We start from the raw sequence: 18706 nt of genomic DNA, 5'->3' as shown, positions 1-18706 counted from the left end.
TCGATCAAAGTTTTTTTCAACATCTAGGAAAATTTCCAGTGTGTGAGCCTTGACATTGAAACCATAGGTAATGTACTCAATAGTTCTGCCTAACTGAGAAATAGCGCAATAGCCCAGATGGAATGCGTACTGATGGTTTGGTAGGATGTCTGTTTGAAAGTGTTGTACAAGATGTTGTTTTAGAATGAGTTCAATAATCTTTCACAAATGTGAAAGAAGGCTGATCAATCGATGGTTCTGTGGGAATAGTTGGTCCTTGTACGGTTTGGGAATCATAACAATAATAGCTTTAAGCCAGGAGGTAGAAAAAGGACCATGTCGAAGCATATTGTTAAAATATTTGTATAATAACAATGGCAATTTGATTGGTTCTTTTATGGCTTCCGTAAGAATTGTGATTTTTCCTTTAGCCTTTCTTGTTGGGAGGGCTCTGATGACGGTCTGAACCTCGAGGTGTAGTAACATTGGATCTAGTAGTGGTAGTGGAGGCAGATAGAGTAAATAACGCTGCACTTCTTCAATATGATGGTCATCGTATGGTTTTCGATTCGGATTGAACAGTTCAAGAACTTGAGCAAATATCTGCCCTAAAGGCCAAACCATTAGGTTCATGAAGGGGTCGGGTGGAGTATCGTCCTTCTTGGTTTAAGTTCTTAACTAGAACCTGAAACTCATGATTAGGGGTGATAAACCTGGATATATATATATGTGCATCCAGGCTGTTATCCGTAGGTGTCTGACATACTTTCTGACTGGTCATTAGTTAGTTGAAAAAAAAATCTTGAGGATAGGATGGCGCGTGGTCTGCCATAATTTCCATAAAATAAAATATTTATACGACATACACATAAATGGAACTGTTGACTTTTGTGGGAGCGAGAGTGAAGTAGGTCTAAATGAGTAAATGTACGATATAACCTTTTCTCTCCTAATTGAACTACAACATTAGTGGTATCTGCCCCACACAATTCCTGAATATTGATATCAAAAAGGCAAAACTAGAGTATTTGTTGTTCCAGTTTTTCTATATAAGACACTTATAAGTGGCAAATATAATTGCTTCACAAATTTTATTTATGCAATATATACTCGTATATGCAATGTTTCTACATTCATTATATTTTATTAGTCTAGTATTCCTAAAAGTAGCAGTCACTAATCTCTAAGGACTAGAACACAGAATATTTACTACGTTTGTGGATATACGTATTTACCGAACTTTCTAGTTGCAATGCAAAATTACAACCAAAAGAAGACAACATAACTATCGGAAACGATCATTAAAGAAGATAGCCTCCTATCTAAACTACGTCTGTAACTGAAAAATGCACACAGCCATATACATACAAACAAGTCCACGAACAACATGCATTCCAATACACAGTCAAAAGTTCTGAACTACCACCTTGCTGCACACAGAACTAGTACTGAATGCTTTCAACTTATTCGTATAGGTAAATTCAACAATAAACTTACTCGTAGAATGAAAATCAAACTCTATATTTTGTCCAAATGAACTTGCATAAGGCGGAAACTTGACTACAGATAATCAACTTTCCAGTATAAGGATAATATAGTACTTAAGATAAATTTGTTTAAAGCGGAATTTTGTACGAAGCAGCAGGTTCTCTCATCATATTTCATCTTATGAAGTATCGCTGCAGTTTGTGAAAATTAATTCAGAACTAATTAAAAGAAAAAAGTATAAATCTTCAGAAAGATTAACAAAAGTTCAAATCAAAAGATAACACAGAATATACCTAGTAGATAAGTAGTATAAGATCTCTTTAGTATACATTTACTAACAAGCAAGAACGCAAGCCTTATTTCAAATCATGTATATGGCTAGTACATCTATTACATGCTTCATTTAAAAAAGAAAAATGTGTTTAAAATTCTCAAAATTGCCCCCACTCTTCTATTCAATAAATCTGTTACGACATTTGCAGAAGCTTTAAAAGAATAATACGATCCATGTAGCTTGAGACTTAGCGTATCTTCTTCGGTATTTCTTCTCACAGCTCGTGCAATCTTTCTCTCTCGTAAAAGTGCTTCGGTATTTATGGCCTCTCCACCAACCAACATCAGTGCTCCAAAAACACACTCTGGGGGAGATATGAAGAGTGCGTCGCTTCTACGTACCATTCTCTTAAATTCAATTTACTTTACTACTACTACTATTATTATTGCTAGTTCTTTTAATTACATGAAAACTGCAAAAACTTGTGTGAACACAATTGTAGCTCATAAACAAATAAAAATACATGAAAATATAATGAAAAACTACTGAGAGGTATGTCACAAATAAATTAAATTCAGTCACTTCTTCACTGACTATTTATATTCATATTGTTATGTCTATTCGTTGCTTCTACTTAACAAAACAATGTTTGCTCCTTGAACTTCCATAAGTTTGTTTCTTAAAATGCTTTATACCAGTGTGGTCCAATTTCGAAGGGCGCTGTGAGTGAAGTAAATTTCATAATCATGAAGAAAAATGTAAAATTTCATGACCCCTACAAGCTGGTAATGTTAAGTTTGGATTTGTGTACATAAGTATATACAAAGACCTGAAAAGCTATACTGCTGAATCAGGCCGTACTGCAACTCAGGGGCCCAGTATTGAAATTTTATTTATTATATATAGTATGAAACGTAAATAGTTGTAAATTTCCATAACTGTTTTTCAAGTGGATTTGTACACCGCAAGGTAGTTTTGTCAAGTATAACAAAACCAAAATAAACCATTTGAAAAAAGCTCTTAGTATTTGTAAAGAATACTAATGATTGCTTCTGGCTGTTGCAATGGTCTGCAAGCATATAACGACAAGCATACAAGCTGCTTCTCTTATATGGGAAAAAAAAGAAAGAAAAGAAAAAAGGGGAAAAATCGACGGAGTGAGTGTAGCGGAGGGGAGCGCCCAATTCTATTTCGTCCCTAGCGCCGAAATCTCTAGCTACGACTCTAATTAACAATGACCAAGGGGGCCCAAAAAACTTTAAAAATTGCTGAAAACATTTTCACCGTTTTCAAAAGTGACATGAGTGACATGACATGAGTCACTCCTATATAATTCATGGACCCTTTTGAACATGTTGAAAGAGGGCCCATCATAAAAGTTTTGGTGGGCCCCATTATATTTCCCGCTCCAGCCCCCCCCCCCCCCAATGGTCTTAATCCGGCCCTGTATATTTTCTATACAGAAAACAACGGTGCTGTAAAATATAAATTATTATTTAATTTCAAGTTATTGCATCATTTGAGATTTCGATTTAGCAAAATACTTCAATACTAGCGAAAGTATAAAGCAAAGCGGGAAATCAAAAATCTTTCAAGGGTTGAATTACAAAAAAAGTGAATGGCTGTTTTCGCAACATCATGGACTGGCAACGCTGGTCTGGGATTAGCTAACTGTATTGCCAGAACTCGATGTGTTATCGTCCCTCGTTCTCTTACTCCTGTATGCGAGAAGTGCGTGACGTGCGCCTTTTTGTTCATATACCGCTACTTACGATACGAGGCAGAAGGCCCACCGGCAAATTTCCCGGTTTCCCGCCTGGCCAGTACGGCCCTGCTGTTGAACATACAGAGTGAAAATACCTGTCTATATAACTAACTTTTAGGAAGTAACTTTTCGATACTTTTGCCTACTTTCAATGTAGTTTACTGAAGAGTAAAAATCAAAATTATTATTTCTTCGAGAACAGCTCTTAATAATTTTGTTCATATAAAATTTCATTAACAGCCCTACAAACATGGAATAATTTGTTTTTCTCAAAAAACAAATCTGGATAGGACAATAAATTATCCATTAATATTGTTTTCTTTTGTCGGAAACGACGCCAATCCTACCTACGAATCCTACCTACAGTATGGCACAATTCATTTATCTCGGGAAAGTCGCAGTTACAGTTCACATGATTTCCTTGAAAACTACTACGATCTTATCAATAATTTTAATTCAAAAATATTTCATCAAGCCTACTAACTCCACAGTGTTAATGAACTCAATTTAAAATGCATATGATTTGATTACAACATTTCAATTTTGCAAGTTGCTAGATGATTCTGGTCAGTTACGGGACTCGACTGCAAATTGCAGTTGAAGGTGATAAGTGCAGTGTCTGTACCTTTCTAAAGTCAATTACAACATTACTTTAACACCTTAAATGTATTATTATTATTATTATTATTATTATTATTATTATTATTATTATTGAACAGAACAAACGTGTATTTATACAAATTACTTGCTAAACAAATTACAATTTGGATCTGTAGTGTGGAACAGTATTTCTAAAACTGACAACGTTTTAAAATTAAAATAAATTATCATTCTAATATTTATGAACACTGAAATAACTATTGGGGTTTAGAGAATCCACAAAGCTTCAGATAAGGTTTTTTATAGAAAAGGTGCTTGATGATATATATTACAGTGTTTACATAACATTGGATTCGAAGTTTCAAACCACAATATAAGTAGTAGTACAATATTAGTTCCTCTATGCTGGAAACGCAAAATTTTAAAAAGTTGACCCTTCTTTTGCGTGGCTTGACTGACTGACTCGTTGACTGGTATAGTGCTGAAAGTAAACAGTCCCTGGATCCACTCCAAGTCTTTCCAGTTCACCAGTCACAAAGGTTTCTAAACATGGTACCATAGCGTTCTGACGTAACGGTCACAATCTTACCCACATCAGTTTCAAAAAATTAGGTCCCAGAATGCCAAATTGGCTCAACACTACACCATACTTTAACCTTACGGGAATACAATTGTTTCTCCATTATTATCTGAATATTATTAGATGCCCAATATCGCATATTTTGCTTGTACATGATACCGTCCAGATGAAAATGGGCTTCGTCACTCATAACCAGTAACATCGAAATATTGCTGGGGTACTGTTTTAGGTACAGTTGCATTTTGTATGGGTAAAAGTGGAGTTTACTTAATATGCACCCCAAGGACTTTGCGATATATGCAATATTCATGCTTCTTTCCGTGTTGAACGTTACGGACTTCTTTCAAACACTTCTCTCACACGGGCCACATTGTTGGGGGTTGATATACTTTTGTTTGATCCATGTTTTATGTCTAACATAAACCCACTTGCATCAAACCTATGAACCCAATGCATAATTGTTTTACGTGATGAACTGCACTGTGCCTTGGCACATTAAAAAATGAAAAATGAAATCTTTGAGTTTTACGTCCCACGGTTATGCCGGTTAGGCTAAAGGAGACGATGATTATGAGACATGAATGAAAGGGTGGAATGAAGAAAGTGGAAGGAAATGGGATAACCCCGAGAAAACCCACGCACACGGTGTTTGGGGCTCATTAAACTCCCTACGAAATCTCATCCGTGTGTACATTACAGACCTCGTCTCACGAAAGAAAGAAAAAAACGAACACTTGCTACGTAATGCGGCAAACTACACTGCCAAATGAAACAATATCTATCCCTGCTTCTTTTTTTTCTTTCTTTTTCGAAACGTCCCCTGTTGTGTGCCACCCTGTATATTGTACTTTTACAGTACAGTGCATCTCTACTCGGATTTCTCCTTCTAAGTTTATCTTTGAATTAACTATTTATGTTTAATGAAAGCTAATACATTGTACAATGAACCTGAAATACGATTAGTGAATGATACTTTTAGAATATTATACGCTAGCTATGTAAAATCATATTGCAGACAGAATAATCAGAGCCAAACAAAAACTTAAATATTTTACAGTTAATCTAGTATGCAACAAATATGCTAATTTCTAATACATACTACTGTACGACTTCTGAAATTACAATTATCAAGTATTAATAAGTTTGAGCCGTGGGAGCTATCAAATGAATTTATTTAATTGCAATACGCAAAAAATAAAGAAAGAAACAAAAGAAAAGAAAAGAAAAATTAGTATATAACGGAAATAATAGATTTTAAAAAGTATGAAATGGATATCTTCTGCGATAAATTTATACAGTGTGCTTAACGAAACGCTACAATCATTTAAAAGAAATAGAAATCACACTACTTACCTTCATTGTCTATGGAAAAGAGTCCCAATCCATCTCCGCCTCGAATTGAGTAAGACACTCTGCTATCATCCCCAGGTGGATCCTCGTCAATTGCTTGCACTTTTGTCACTAAAGTTCCAATAGGTTGGTTTTCTTTAACGGCAGTTGAGATCACAAAATCATTGAATTTTGGAGGATGCAGGTTCTCGTTAACGTCAACAATTTCCACGAGTACATTTGCTTCCGAAAACAACGATGGGCTTCCGCGATCGCGTGCACGCACTGTTAAACTATATATTTGTCTTTGTTCAAAATCTAGTTCTTTTGCTGTGCGTATTGTACCGGACAGTCGATCAACTGTAAAAACGTTGGAATCACCACCACCTCCGCTGACTAGGGAATACCGCACTTCTCCACCTGGACTCAAGTCAGGATCACTTGCACTGACAACAGCAACTACACTTCCTACAGGAATATCTTCGCGAACCTTAACAGCATAATGCGATAAGGCAAAAGAAGGAGGATTATCATTGTCATCGTCAATTCGAATTCTAACTAAGGCGTACGAAGACAGAGGTTTCTCGGCAGCACCATCCGTAGCACGCACTTTCAATTCATAAAATTCCTGGCGCTCTCTGTCCAGTCTAGACGCAACATACAGAATTCCTGTAACAGGGTCCACAGCAAAATCTTCAGTGTCTGTCACCAAAGAGTAACTAACACGAGCGTTTTCTCCGAGATCAGCATCAGTAGCATTCAATCTTACAATTGCAGTGCCATTTAAAGCATTTTCGGTGACGCGAAAACTTGACAAAGATTTTTCAAATCGAGGAGCATTATCATTAACATCCAAAATTATGACTGGAAGTATTTTCGAAGCAGATTTTTGAGGGCGACCAAGATCATACACTGTTATATTTAGAAGGTACTCGTCTTCTCTCTCGCGATCCAAATATCCAATCACTTTAAGAACACCTGTTTCAGTGTCCAGCTGAAATACCGAATCACCATCTCCGCCAGATATAACGAAAACCATTTTGCCATTGTAACCAAGATCACGGTCTCGTGCACGAATTTTTGCCAAACTGTAGCCTAGAGCAACAGACTCATTAACTCGAACTTCATTTGGAAAGTCAATAAATTCTGGTGCATGAATGTTGTCACCATATCGACTAGGCATCATAGCAAATTCTTCCTTTCCAGGCATGTTATTTTTCTCAGCTGCAGCAAGTACTTCCGTAAGCCTCCGGGCGACTCCAGTATCTCGACAGTCAAAAGCAGATTCATCACTCATCAGAAGTGAACTTGTTCTCTTTGTATTCACAAGTTTCATTCGAATATACATAATGTCCGCAAAATGCGTTCCATCTGTTGCAGTTACGTTTACCTCACGTTCATCGGTTTTTAAATCTGACAAATCACACGTTACAGACAAAACTCCAGAAGTGGAATCTAAATTGAAGCAACCATCCTCACTTCCAGACACAATTCTGTAACTTATTATGTTCCCTGCATCAAAATCTATTGCAGATAACGTTATAACTTCAGATCCAATAGGCAAATGCCTGGAGACATGTCCCACACAATTAATCTTCTCAAACTGAGGTCTATTATCATTAACATCCTTCACTCGAATTTTCAACTGCATTTCCGTCTGTCTCCTGTATGGAAGACCCCAATCAGAAGCACGGATTTTAAGCAAATATTCTCTTCTCATTGATTCATAATCTAACACTTGAGTAGTTTTAACAACACCAGCAAAATGGTCTATTTCAAATGGCACAGGGTTAAGATTGGCAATGCTGTACGAAATATACGAGTTTTCTCCAGAATCCTTATCACGTGCAGTTACTTTTGTAACAATTGATCCAGGAGGTTCATTTTCGTTCATTTGAACAGTCATCTCAGGAGTTTCGAAGAGAGGATCGTTGTCGTTTGTGTCCTTTACCCAAATTTTCACCTTGGCTGAGGATTGTTTACGGGTTCCCGTGTTCCCCTGATCAATAGCTGAGACAGTTAATGTATAAAAAGCCTTTTCTTCCGCGTCCAAAGTTTTCGCTGTGTAAAGCATTCCAGTATCTGGATTTATATAAAATTCACCTCCTTGGTTCCCACCAACTATTTCCAAAAATACTAAAGCATTCTTTCCTTCATCTGCATCTGTAACTTTCAGTCGAATGACCGGTGTATTTACTGGAGCAGTTTCCGGAACATCTACTTCATATATCTCTCGATCAAAAACGGGTGCATTGTCATTGAGATCTGCTAAATGAACTGGCACTGGCTTATAGCTTTGTCGCGGTGGTGTGCCTTTATCAGTTGCTTTTAGAGTTAAATTATATCCCTGTGGAGCAAGCTCTCTGTCCAGCAAATGTAAAACTTCAATATTATATTCACCTGGCTTTCCACTTGGTCTAATCCTAAAATGCCCATCTGGATCTCCATCAACTATTTCCAAACTTGAAATTTCCCCATGAACTCCTTTGTCTCTATCAATCACACGTACAATAGCATAAATATCAGCATTGGAATGTTCAACAATCTCTGGAAGATGTTGAACGTATATTTCTGGAGTATATAAGTTAACCTGCTGTACACGTACCCTGAGTTTTGCTGTGCTAGCTTTTCCACTTATCCCGGATGAAAACTGAGCTCCCCTATCACGTGCCAACACTGTGAGATCATGAAGAGATTTTTCTGCAAACTTAAGAGGACGCGTAAGTGAAACCACACCAGTCATGGGATGTACAGCAAACTGCTCTGTTCTCTCAAGAAAACTATAATAAATTTCACCATTTCTGCCAATGTCTGCATCTCTAGCTGAGACTTGAATAATGCTCTTGTGCAAAGGCTTGTCCTCCGGAACAGTAACTTCATACTGCACAGGATCAAAGAGAGGATTGAGGTCGTTAGTGTCTAGCACGTTTACCACCACTATGGCTTCCGTTTCTAGATTCACTTTATGCCTTCCACCTTTCTTCCCCGTCGCTTTAATTTCAAGTGTATACCGATCTTTCCGTTCCCGATTCAATACATCAATGTTTCCAGTTCTTGTGCGTATAAGTAAGAAGCAGAAATCTCCAACCAGCCTTTCTTCAGCTTTAAAAAACTTATCCCGATCCCCGCTAATGATCTTATAGCGTACTTCCAGATTAGGATCATCGATGAAAATGCCCATTTTCTCTTCTGGTGTGACAAATGTTTTACCAATAGAGTTTTCTGGAATCGATACATTGTATATCGTTTTAGTGAACTTAAAAGGCCGTCCACCTATACCTGCAATTGATTCATCTTCTAGAGCTGGGGCATTTGGTGCGAGAGATGAAGGTGGTGGTGATGACGTTGTGGTGGCAGTAGGAGGAGAGGAAGTGCTCGCAGCTTCCGTCGTGGACGTTAGAAGCGTCACTAGCGCTACCACCACTGCCACCAGACACGCTCCCATCCGAATACGGGAGCGAGTCGACCACGGCTCCATCTTGTGAAGCCGTTGCAGATCTCTCTGCCTGTTTCAGCTCATGGTGAAATTGATTATCCTTGGCTAGAACATTCTTTCCTGAAAGAGAAAGAAAAGACACTATCAGTATTGAAACACACTAATTCAGAATAATAACACAAATTCAAATTACAAAATTGTTCATACAACACAAAAGAAACTAATAGACTTGTTAAATTGCTAAAGAATCTGAGCTAAAAAGCCAATTGCACTTGAACTGAAGGAGGACTGTCAGATCTCCAGGCGCCACCGGGCTTGAAATAGACATGGGTCAACGAACTAAATCAACGGACATTAAAATGTATATAATTATCTCTGCCAATTATACCTTATACACCATCAGTAGAAAATTGTATACAAATTGTAACGGAAGTCAACTCTATATATGTTAGTGCAAAACTTAATTACACACCACAAGTTTAATATATATTAGAATAAAGTACAGTGCATGTTTTCTGCACCTGCATAGTTACTAAAAGTACTCGAAGTGGTTGATGATACAACTCAGGAAGTCGCAGATCTTAAGACGGAATATGAGAAATAAATTTCAATGCAAAAAAAAAGTTTAAATTCAATAGATAGAACATAAGATGAACTCCATTAACTTTGGAAATAAGACTGAATGATGCATAAAATTAATTATTCATTGCCAGAAATGCTCAGTAATTGTTATTAATGCTACATATAACATAAACTTGTTAATTTTTCAGTTTTTGGATTCTGCGTCCCTATGCAATACCGACGTTGCAAAGGACGAAGCCTACTGCTAAAGTGGACCCGACGACTGGGGCTTGAATTCAACTGTAGTTGCCGGGTCTCACATCATCATGTAAGATTAATTCTCCGAGTATATCCAATTCCTACTACATCGCCTTTTACAGTTAGAGAGCTGGATTACAAGATAACACCACCTACCGACCAGATACAGCTGAACGCCAGTTTACACCATTACTTTAATGGGTGAAGATGATTAAGATTTGATGCAATCTAATGGTATTTTATCTTGTAGGTATATTATACTACACTTTAAAAAAATGTGATTAACTAAATTGGAAAGTAAATGGATCAACCTGGAACGATTACTAAAACTGAATCTTTTGAAGAGTGAAATGTTAAAAATAATCAACTTTTCGCTGGTAAGAACGTAAATTTAAAAATGTATGTTCTATTAAATATTCCGTTTGAAATAAAAGTCAAACGTATTTATCAGTTCATAGCCTAGTTCTGCAATCACACTAAGAAAATAAGAAGAAATGTAAATTAAACACATGTAATCAATACTTTCTTCTTGGAAGCTTCATGCAGATAACAGAATAAGAAACTGGCTAAGATAAACAAACAAACATTCACGTTAGTAAATTTCTCACCTTAAAGAAAAAAAAAGTTTCCTCATTATTGGAACGTTCATACGTTTCCTGTTTCTATATATGCATCACGGGAATGCGCCATTACGATTTATTCACAAATACAAGATAAAGTCCTCCAAATATACTGACAGTGACAGCTCTGAATCTTATCTACTACATGGGCACGGCTACTCGGCGCCAAAGCACATGCCAAATGAATACAGAACAACGTATTTATTGAAGATTGTGCGAAAGAATCTTATCTTTCATGTAACATCTTTCCTGTGATAAGAGATGAATCAACCATTTATAAAAAGCTTTCGAAATAATGAACACACATTATGTACGTTATAATATTTCCGGGTAAAAATATTATCTATACCACATAAAATGATAGGGTCTTCAAATTTTATACCATTAACTTGGTTTACTTCCCACTCCGGAGGAATGTTATGTCCCACTGTATATTCTGTAATTACTACAACTATATTATTATTATTATTATTATTATTATTATTATTATTATTATTATTATTATTATTATTACTAGTAGTAGTAGTAGTTGTTGTTGTTGTTGTAGTTGTTCCTGCGGTGGTAGAAGCGATTTCGTCGTTAGAAGTTCATTGATAAGTTATAATTGATACATGTGTTCTCCTACTTAGTTTTCCTTTTCTTACCTTCTTCTCTTTCTCACTTTCTTTTGTGAAAAAGTGTAACTTTAACATTTAACTATTTTCTCCTTATCTGTATTTACACAATTTTCCAAATAAAACATGAAATTAAATCTTTAATGTTTACAATCACACGTATGAAGTGTGGGCTAAAGGAGACGACGATGAGAAATGGTGAAATAAAGAGATTGGGATGAAAAGGGAGAACCCCACGAAAAAGTGGGCACACTGTGTTTATCCACCACAAAGTCCACTTGTCGCAAGCTGGGATCGAACCCGGGACCCCATGCACCAGAGCTGAACTCGACAACTGAGCCACCGCGGCCCCTTTATCCAAATAAAATTATGGTTGATTTGAACTCCAGAGAGACGTGAACGAGGGAGCCGGATCACATGTGTGTAATAACAATGAGTTGTGTATACTTCCCATATCTTCACGCAGTATTTTGAGTAGCCTACCCTGCAGAGATCGTGTCTTAAAGTTAATAATTTTAATGAATTCGTCTAGTACCTCCTTTAATCCGCCGAATTCCTATTTTATCTGCGACATTTGTCGGTATAGTACACAATGACTAGCTGTGCAGTGTTTTTGAAACTTTCTTGATTCTTGTAATAACGCAGACAACATGACCACGGCCACGGCCTTTGCACCATATGTACACACGTCAATGCAACTCTTCCACCGTATCGAGTTTTCACTCAAGGCATTAAATAGGGAGAAAATTTCACTACCATGTGTAGAAAATGTAAGTGGCTTGTAGAACAATATCTCAGAAAAAGAGCCTGAAAATTTGTAATGCACAAACGTTATTCAAGAAGATAATCTCGTGCCGTTAGTGGATTCATCAAACTGTAGCGCAAATCTCCTTTAACCAATACAGGAAATTATGGCATCTTGAACATCGTTTGATAGATCATGGATTCGATTACGCAAACTGTTATTTGATCAGGGCACAATGTAGAACAAGTTCGCAGTCCACCACGCACTTTACTACTTCTCTAGTAATAGTGGTTTTATAAGAATTTAAGCAAGGATGTGAGGTTTATCAACAAGCGCAAAGTCATTAACCAAGCACAAGTCGCATATTATAAAGGACGATATTTTTTACGCAAGGCTTGGAACACTAATGTATTTCAGCATGCGCAGGAGCATACCCTAGTATTCTGTGCTTGCAACAGAAACAGAATTGCGTACGTACGTGCGAGTAGTAGTAAGGTAAAATGACTGCCGTAATACAAAACTCCACCAAATGTGAAGTGAAATATCTCATACGATTTCTGCATGCCACAGGACAGAATGCAGTCAACATCCATCGGGAATTGTGTGCCATTTGCGGACGGATAGTAATGAGTGAAGGGAAAGCCAGGCAATTGTGAAGGGAAAGCCCTGAAAATCATTCGCAGTTTGAGAAAGGCTACCCTAAGGATTATATGGGGAGTACGTCAGAGGGAAGGTAGCTCACATTTGCTACGCTATAGTGCTATCAATAATAAACTTTGATCAAATATGTCGCTCTCTCTCTCTTTCACTTTTTTCTTCATTATCCCATATTTCAACATTCCTATGAATTTGTGAAATCCAAAGGTAATGGAACTTTTGGCTTCCCTTAGGAGAAGTTTGATCAACCTGAGTATTATCTTAATAAACTTAAGCTCTTCCTTCAATGTACTGAAATATAGTATTTTGAATAACTTACAACTGATCAGTCCTACATATCATAAAATAATAATAATAATGCTATTTATTTGTTTAATATATTTTTAGTGCCCAAGTGGAGGAAATGAGGAAGGGAAGTCTACAATTTACGGTACGTAAACAGTTTCTATCAAGTATCGAGCTCGGACTACGTACAGACAATGAGAAGTTACTTATGGAGAATGTTCATGCACTATTTATGGATAATTAACAAATTAGTATCCTAGGTAGTTGACTGACTTACAACGTGACAATTTATACTAAATTACACGTCATCAACATATATAGCGAATAGCCCGAGGTCAAAAAGCATAGTTCTATGTAATACAGAAAAATACTGCTATGGTGATGACAAGTTTATTTTCATTATACAGATATATTTATGTATACAAAAATGTAGTTTATGCATTCAACTAACCGTATAAAATATGAAGGTAGACAAAGACACATATCTGTTTTATACATATAAGTTGTTTTAGGCAATAACAGGTTTAAAACGTAATTTCAAACAATATTGTGGTCATAATGTTATTAGCAAATCTCGTTCCCACAAATCAAACGCAGAATGAATAAGTGCCTGATGGTCATTATTGTTAAAACAATTTAATTACAGAACTTCGTGTTAATAGAATGATTCTCAATGTAAAAGAAAATAACTTCCTCATTGTTTCTGACGTTGCATCAATTATATCATGAATGCAACTGTCGTATATCCTACATTATATTTTCTTCTAATGACTAAAACACAGTAACTATTTGGCAAACGAATAAAATACTTTTTTTTTTTTTTTTTTTTAATCAGTAACAAACATACTTAAACAGTACGAATTGTTCATTCTCTAACCACACACGTTTTCATGTTACGCGCAAAACCTCTTAATTTTGATCCAGCTTTGTGAAGAAAGTGACGAATTGTAGCTACAATCACAAACAGATGGAAAGTCACAAGCCATATTTCTAAACTCACATATAGGTGCTCTTTTTAATAAAATGTTCCATCATAGCTGCCTTGAAAACGGTGATTATGATAGTCTAGCAGCTTAACAAATGAAGTTGAACAAAAGTGCACTGAATCAAACTTCAAGACAATCCAATCGTCTCTGAAAATACAAATTGTTTTCAAGAATTGCTTCCAACCTAACGAAAATATTAAAACAAAAACAGATTTGAATTTCAGAAAAATTCAAATAATCTAATCTGACATACAAAATGAATCACTTCTGCATAAACTTGTTAAACTATAACATTGTTACGTCACCATAGTTACACTACGAGTATCGTTCTTTACAGCAACAATGAATGCAGGCACTGCGCCCATCTCACGAATATCTTTCTCCAGGAACTCCGTGTCCATTGTATGGATTTGCCTTGTAGTATGTTGTTTGACATAAAGCTCATTTAGGATAAGTTGAACCTCATTTTAAGACCATGCCAACTTAGAAATGTAATAGAGGTCGAGTGTCGCTGAGTACGAATATGGTATATGTATGTCACGACGATTTCATGCCTATTACATTGTGTAGATTAAGGTGAAACAGTATTAAGGAGATTATGTCCGATTTGACTTCCATCTCATATTTCATTGGCTGATCGTACAGCAAGGAAACATAGTTTTTATCTGCATGTGGCATATTTGTGTTAAGATACAGATTCGTATTCTCACTGTTACTTTCGATAGTGCGTGCTTTCGCTTCTTACTCGTTCGTGTAGAAATACACACTGCAGGTTCAGATATCCTGGTAGTGCAACATCTGTTTTTCTTGTGTATGTGATTAGCAAGTCATAACTCTACAATAGCCGAATTATTTTGTTTAGAAGACACGTAAGTGTGATGCTCAGGCTATGCAACATTAACTTTAATGAACTAATGGATGTCAAATGGAGTTAACTTCTGACTACATAGATTGAATAATTATGTATAACATAATTATAATTATTAACATATGACACGGATTTTTTTAACGATCTGCAAAAAATGCTCTTTGGAAAAGTTTTAGGAGTCATTCTTCTCAATCCTACTACCCATATGACTGTAATGTATTTAATCGAAGCCACTCTTCACACTCATGATTTACACATATTGTCGCAATTTAACAAATCCTCTCACTGCTAACAAACTACAAATCCCTCGTTTGAATTAAGTGCGTTACAACTTTCACAATTGCTATCATGTCCATGATGTAATGAATAGTTTTCAGATACACTGAACGAAACAAGTCATACGATACAACGAAATGAGTTTCATCTAATCTACACTTAATTAAAAAGCTTTCTAAACAACCAGAGGACTCAGTGATCAACAGTTGACCTTTAGTTCTTGGCTTCAATCCTATATCATGTATGTAATCTTGATGAGAATGTGTCTAGGAGTTTTCTTGCGTATCTCCCGTTTCTTGTCACTCTAATAGCCTCACATGAAACTAACTCTTCATCACTTGCATGCATAATTATTCTCAAAAAGTATATATAATTGGAGAATGTTAAACCAATGATCTGATTTATATATTATTCCCCCACTCCCACCCACTGTTAATGATATTCTCCCACATTTGAGAAAGCAATTTTTAATTTTAAAATATCATGGCTAAGCCACGAATAAATCATCATCTAAGTTTTTAATACCTTCGACGATATTTTGTAGGGACCTGAGAAAATCACATAAACAACACTTAAAAATTACTAAGTTATGACTGATGCTACTGTTTATCTGCAACATGTTTAGCATGTTGCTTTCATGATAGGCTACTGGTTACGCTGGTCCGGCTTTTATGATAATACTCAGGATTTCATTTATCCCAATATTAGTAAACACACTATATTTAATTTAGGTATATCAACTTAATAAATTTCAATTTCAATAACATCTTAAAATACAGTTGATATCTGTTCTTCGTGTTCGTTTTTATCTTAATGCAATTGATTGCCATCAAAATGTATTTTCGAAGTCTAACCTTAACCCTAGTTCACAAATTATACAGAATGATTATAAAGATAGACTTTATTTCAAATCGCTGCATCTCTGTAGTCTAGTATGACATTTATTTGCCCATAAGTGTGATGGAACAGACCTCTAGCTGTAAGATATTTTGTTCAATATAATTCTTTACGTTTTGCAAATACTACCTCAAAATATTTTTAGTAGAACCGAAACAAAATTTGGGCCAACAATTTTCCACCCTAAACTAGTTTAAGTTACCTTAGCTTTGACCTGTCTGTACAACCTTGTTTATGTGAAACGGGGATTGTGCTACGCTACTGGTTCTGATATTAAAACTCAGAACTCCGCTGATACTAAATTAAAGTGCTGAGTGCTGTACAAAACTGAATGACGAGATGTTAAGCTATGGTTTTCAAAATGGTACTCACGTCCACAAATGCTAACAAAGGAAGCATTTTTATCTTACTTGGAAAGGTAAATCAACAAATTGTGTATTACTTTTATGACGATTATGTTTATTATCTCTTGCATATTAGCAAATAAATAACAATAATATTTCGAGCAAGGTTTCTCAACCTGGGGGTCGCGAAGATAAGCGCAAGAGATAAATATAATAATTAGAATCTAATAACAGAAAATATTTTTACATATTTTGATTTTTTCTGATAGGCATATTTCTATTTTTATACATACTGCTAAGAACAACAAAAAATAGGTCTACTAAACATTTTCAACAGATGCCGAGTTGTTTAAAAATAAATTTAAATGAAAGAGGTAAGGTACGATATGAAAGTAATGAGAACTGCATATTGAAAAACCATAAAAATACAAACGCAACAAAACCTGCATATTTGCAATACAGATTGAAAACACTAATCTGGAATAGTTCTGCTGCGTTTGTTGATAAATCAGCAATGGCCAAATTATTTTGTCGACAATAAAAGGGACTGCTTTTGTTCAGGATCCGTTGTTGTTGTTTGCAGAATTATACATACTTGTGTGAGAGCGGATTTTTTTTTTTTCAAGCTGGCCACAATGAAGACAGATTTTTGGTGTGGGATTTTTTTTTTTTCTAAATTCTAACGTAAACAAGTTGCTTATAACAGTTGTTGGTGATATTGAACACACACACAATAATGTATCGAATTCATAACAGTATGAGGTAACTGAAAGTGGCTACCTCTCGAAAATTAAAACACTCAAGAACTTTTATAACAACTGTCCAAGTTTTTTTTTTTTTTTTTTTTTTTTTTTTTAAATTAGAAATCACTTTATTTCCTATGATCAGACTCAAAATTAAGGGAGTTATGAAGCTTGAAAAATTTTAACGGCCTCCATTTTGAAACAGTATGACGGATCAGATTCGATATTTGTAATATGAATGTACTGACCAAATTTGGTTTTAATCCATTCGTTTTTAGGGAAGTTACTGTATTCACTACATACAAGAAATTGAGTCTACCATTATAAAAATAGATGGATATCGTGAGATCTCCGCAATAGGTATATTAAAAATCCCACACAAGCTTATTACAAACCAGAAATTATAAAAGGGTCTTTGGCAAGTGGATGTGATAAAATGGCGGTCGCAATAGAAATTAGATTCAGAACCACTAATTTAGAGCATAGTAAAAATACATGTTTTGAAATGTAACTTGCTCAGAGAGCATAGCTAAGCAACAACAAACAAACAATAAATAAATAAATAAATAAATAAAAATTGAAAATGAAAGAGAGTGAGTCAGAAATGTGAGAATGCTTGACGTGAGTAAGGAACTGCGAAAAACCATAGCACGATTAATCCAAACGGTTTGAGCACGAGTACAATTTGCCATGATTCTCGCATCTGTTCCACCTTCTCATTCCTCAACTCATAGCCAAGGATGTTAGAACTTACCAAAAAAAAAAAAAAAAATCGATAAACCTGGAAGAGCGTTTTGAACATGGATGGTACAAAATCGTGGGTCGCATCAAGCGGAAGAGACGAAACATATTTTATGCGGATGACGACTCGGTTGTGGCTTTAATATCTCTAGATTGTATCTGATGTGGAATAATAACAAAAGTAGTATCTAACCACGACTCTGCATACGAAAGACTAAGTATTATTATTTTATAGTGTTGAACCGACATATACAATGCAATTTGATATATATTGATAATACGAAGCGACAAGCTGCAGCAACTAATCAATACTCTGGATAAATACACAGACAATATTCCAACTTCTCGATGCGCTGAGAACTTGTGTGTCGAGGAACATAGCTGAAATTGTGAAGAAAACTTGATCTTCTCCAATATGGAATGAATTTTCTGCGGTATCTTCATTCTAAGAATCTTTGCGACAGAAAATAAATTAATACTTAACATTGCATTATGTACGAATTATGATTGTTTTCGTATTAATAATACAAAATGATAACTGGATCTCGAAAACTATACCCAGTTGTCTGGACACCTCTCCAGTATACTTCGAATGCACTGAACTTACTCAACAAAGAACGACTAAGCTGTTGTTTCTTATTTTGAGGGACACTGAACATG

General features: G+C 35.7%; 1 protein-coding gene across 5 annotated transcripts in view; it reads right to left on the bottom strand.

Annotated features, from left to right (window-relative positions):
• The window catches only part of LOC145670272 (fat-like cadherin-related tumor suppressor homolog), a 614703-nt gene that overhangs the window by 481707 nt on the left and 114290 nt on the right, over window positions 1-18706 (bottom strand). For all 5 annotated transcript variants that reach the window (XM_081738698.1, XM_081738699.1, XM_081738701.1 and 2 more), the window contains exon 2: window positions 6040-9571. In XM_081738698.1, coding sequence (XP_081594824.1) covers window positions 6040-9493 — 3454 coding nt within the window. In that variant the 5' untranslated portion in view covers window positions 9494-9571. The remainder of the gene's footprint in view (window positions 1-6039; window positions 9572-18706) is intronic.

Source organism: Thermobia domestica, chromosome 14, assembly GCF_964235325.1.
Source record: "Thermobia domestica chromosome 14, izTheDome1.hap1.1, whole genome shotgun sequence".
In the NCBI taxonomy this organism is placed as follows: Eukaryota; Metazoa; Arthropoda; class Insecta; order Zygentoma; family Lepismatidae; genus Thermobia; species Thermobia domestica.
Note: the sequence above shows the minus strand (reverse complement) of the source record. Positions and strands in the feature narration are given on the sequence as shown.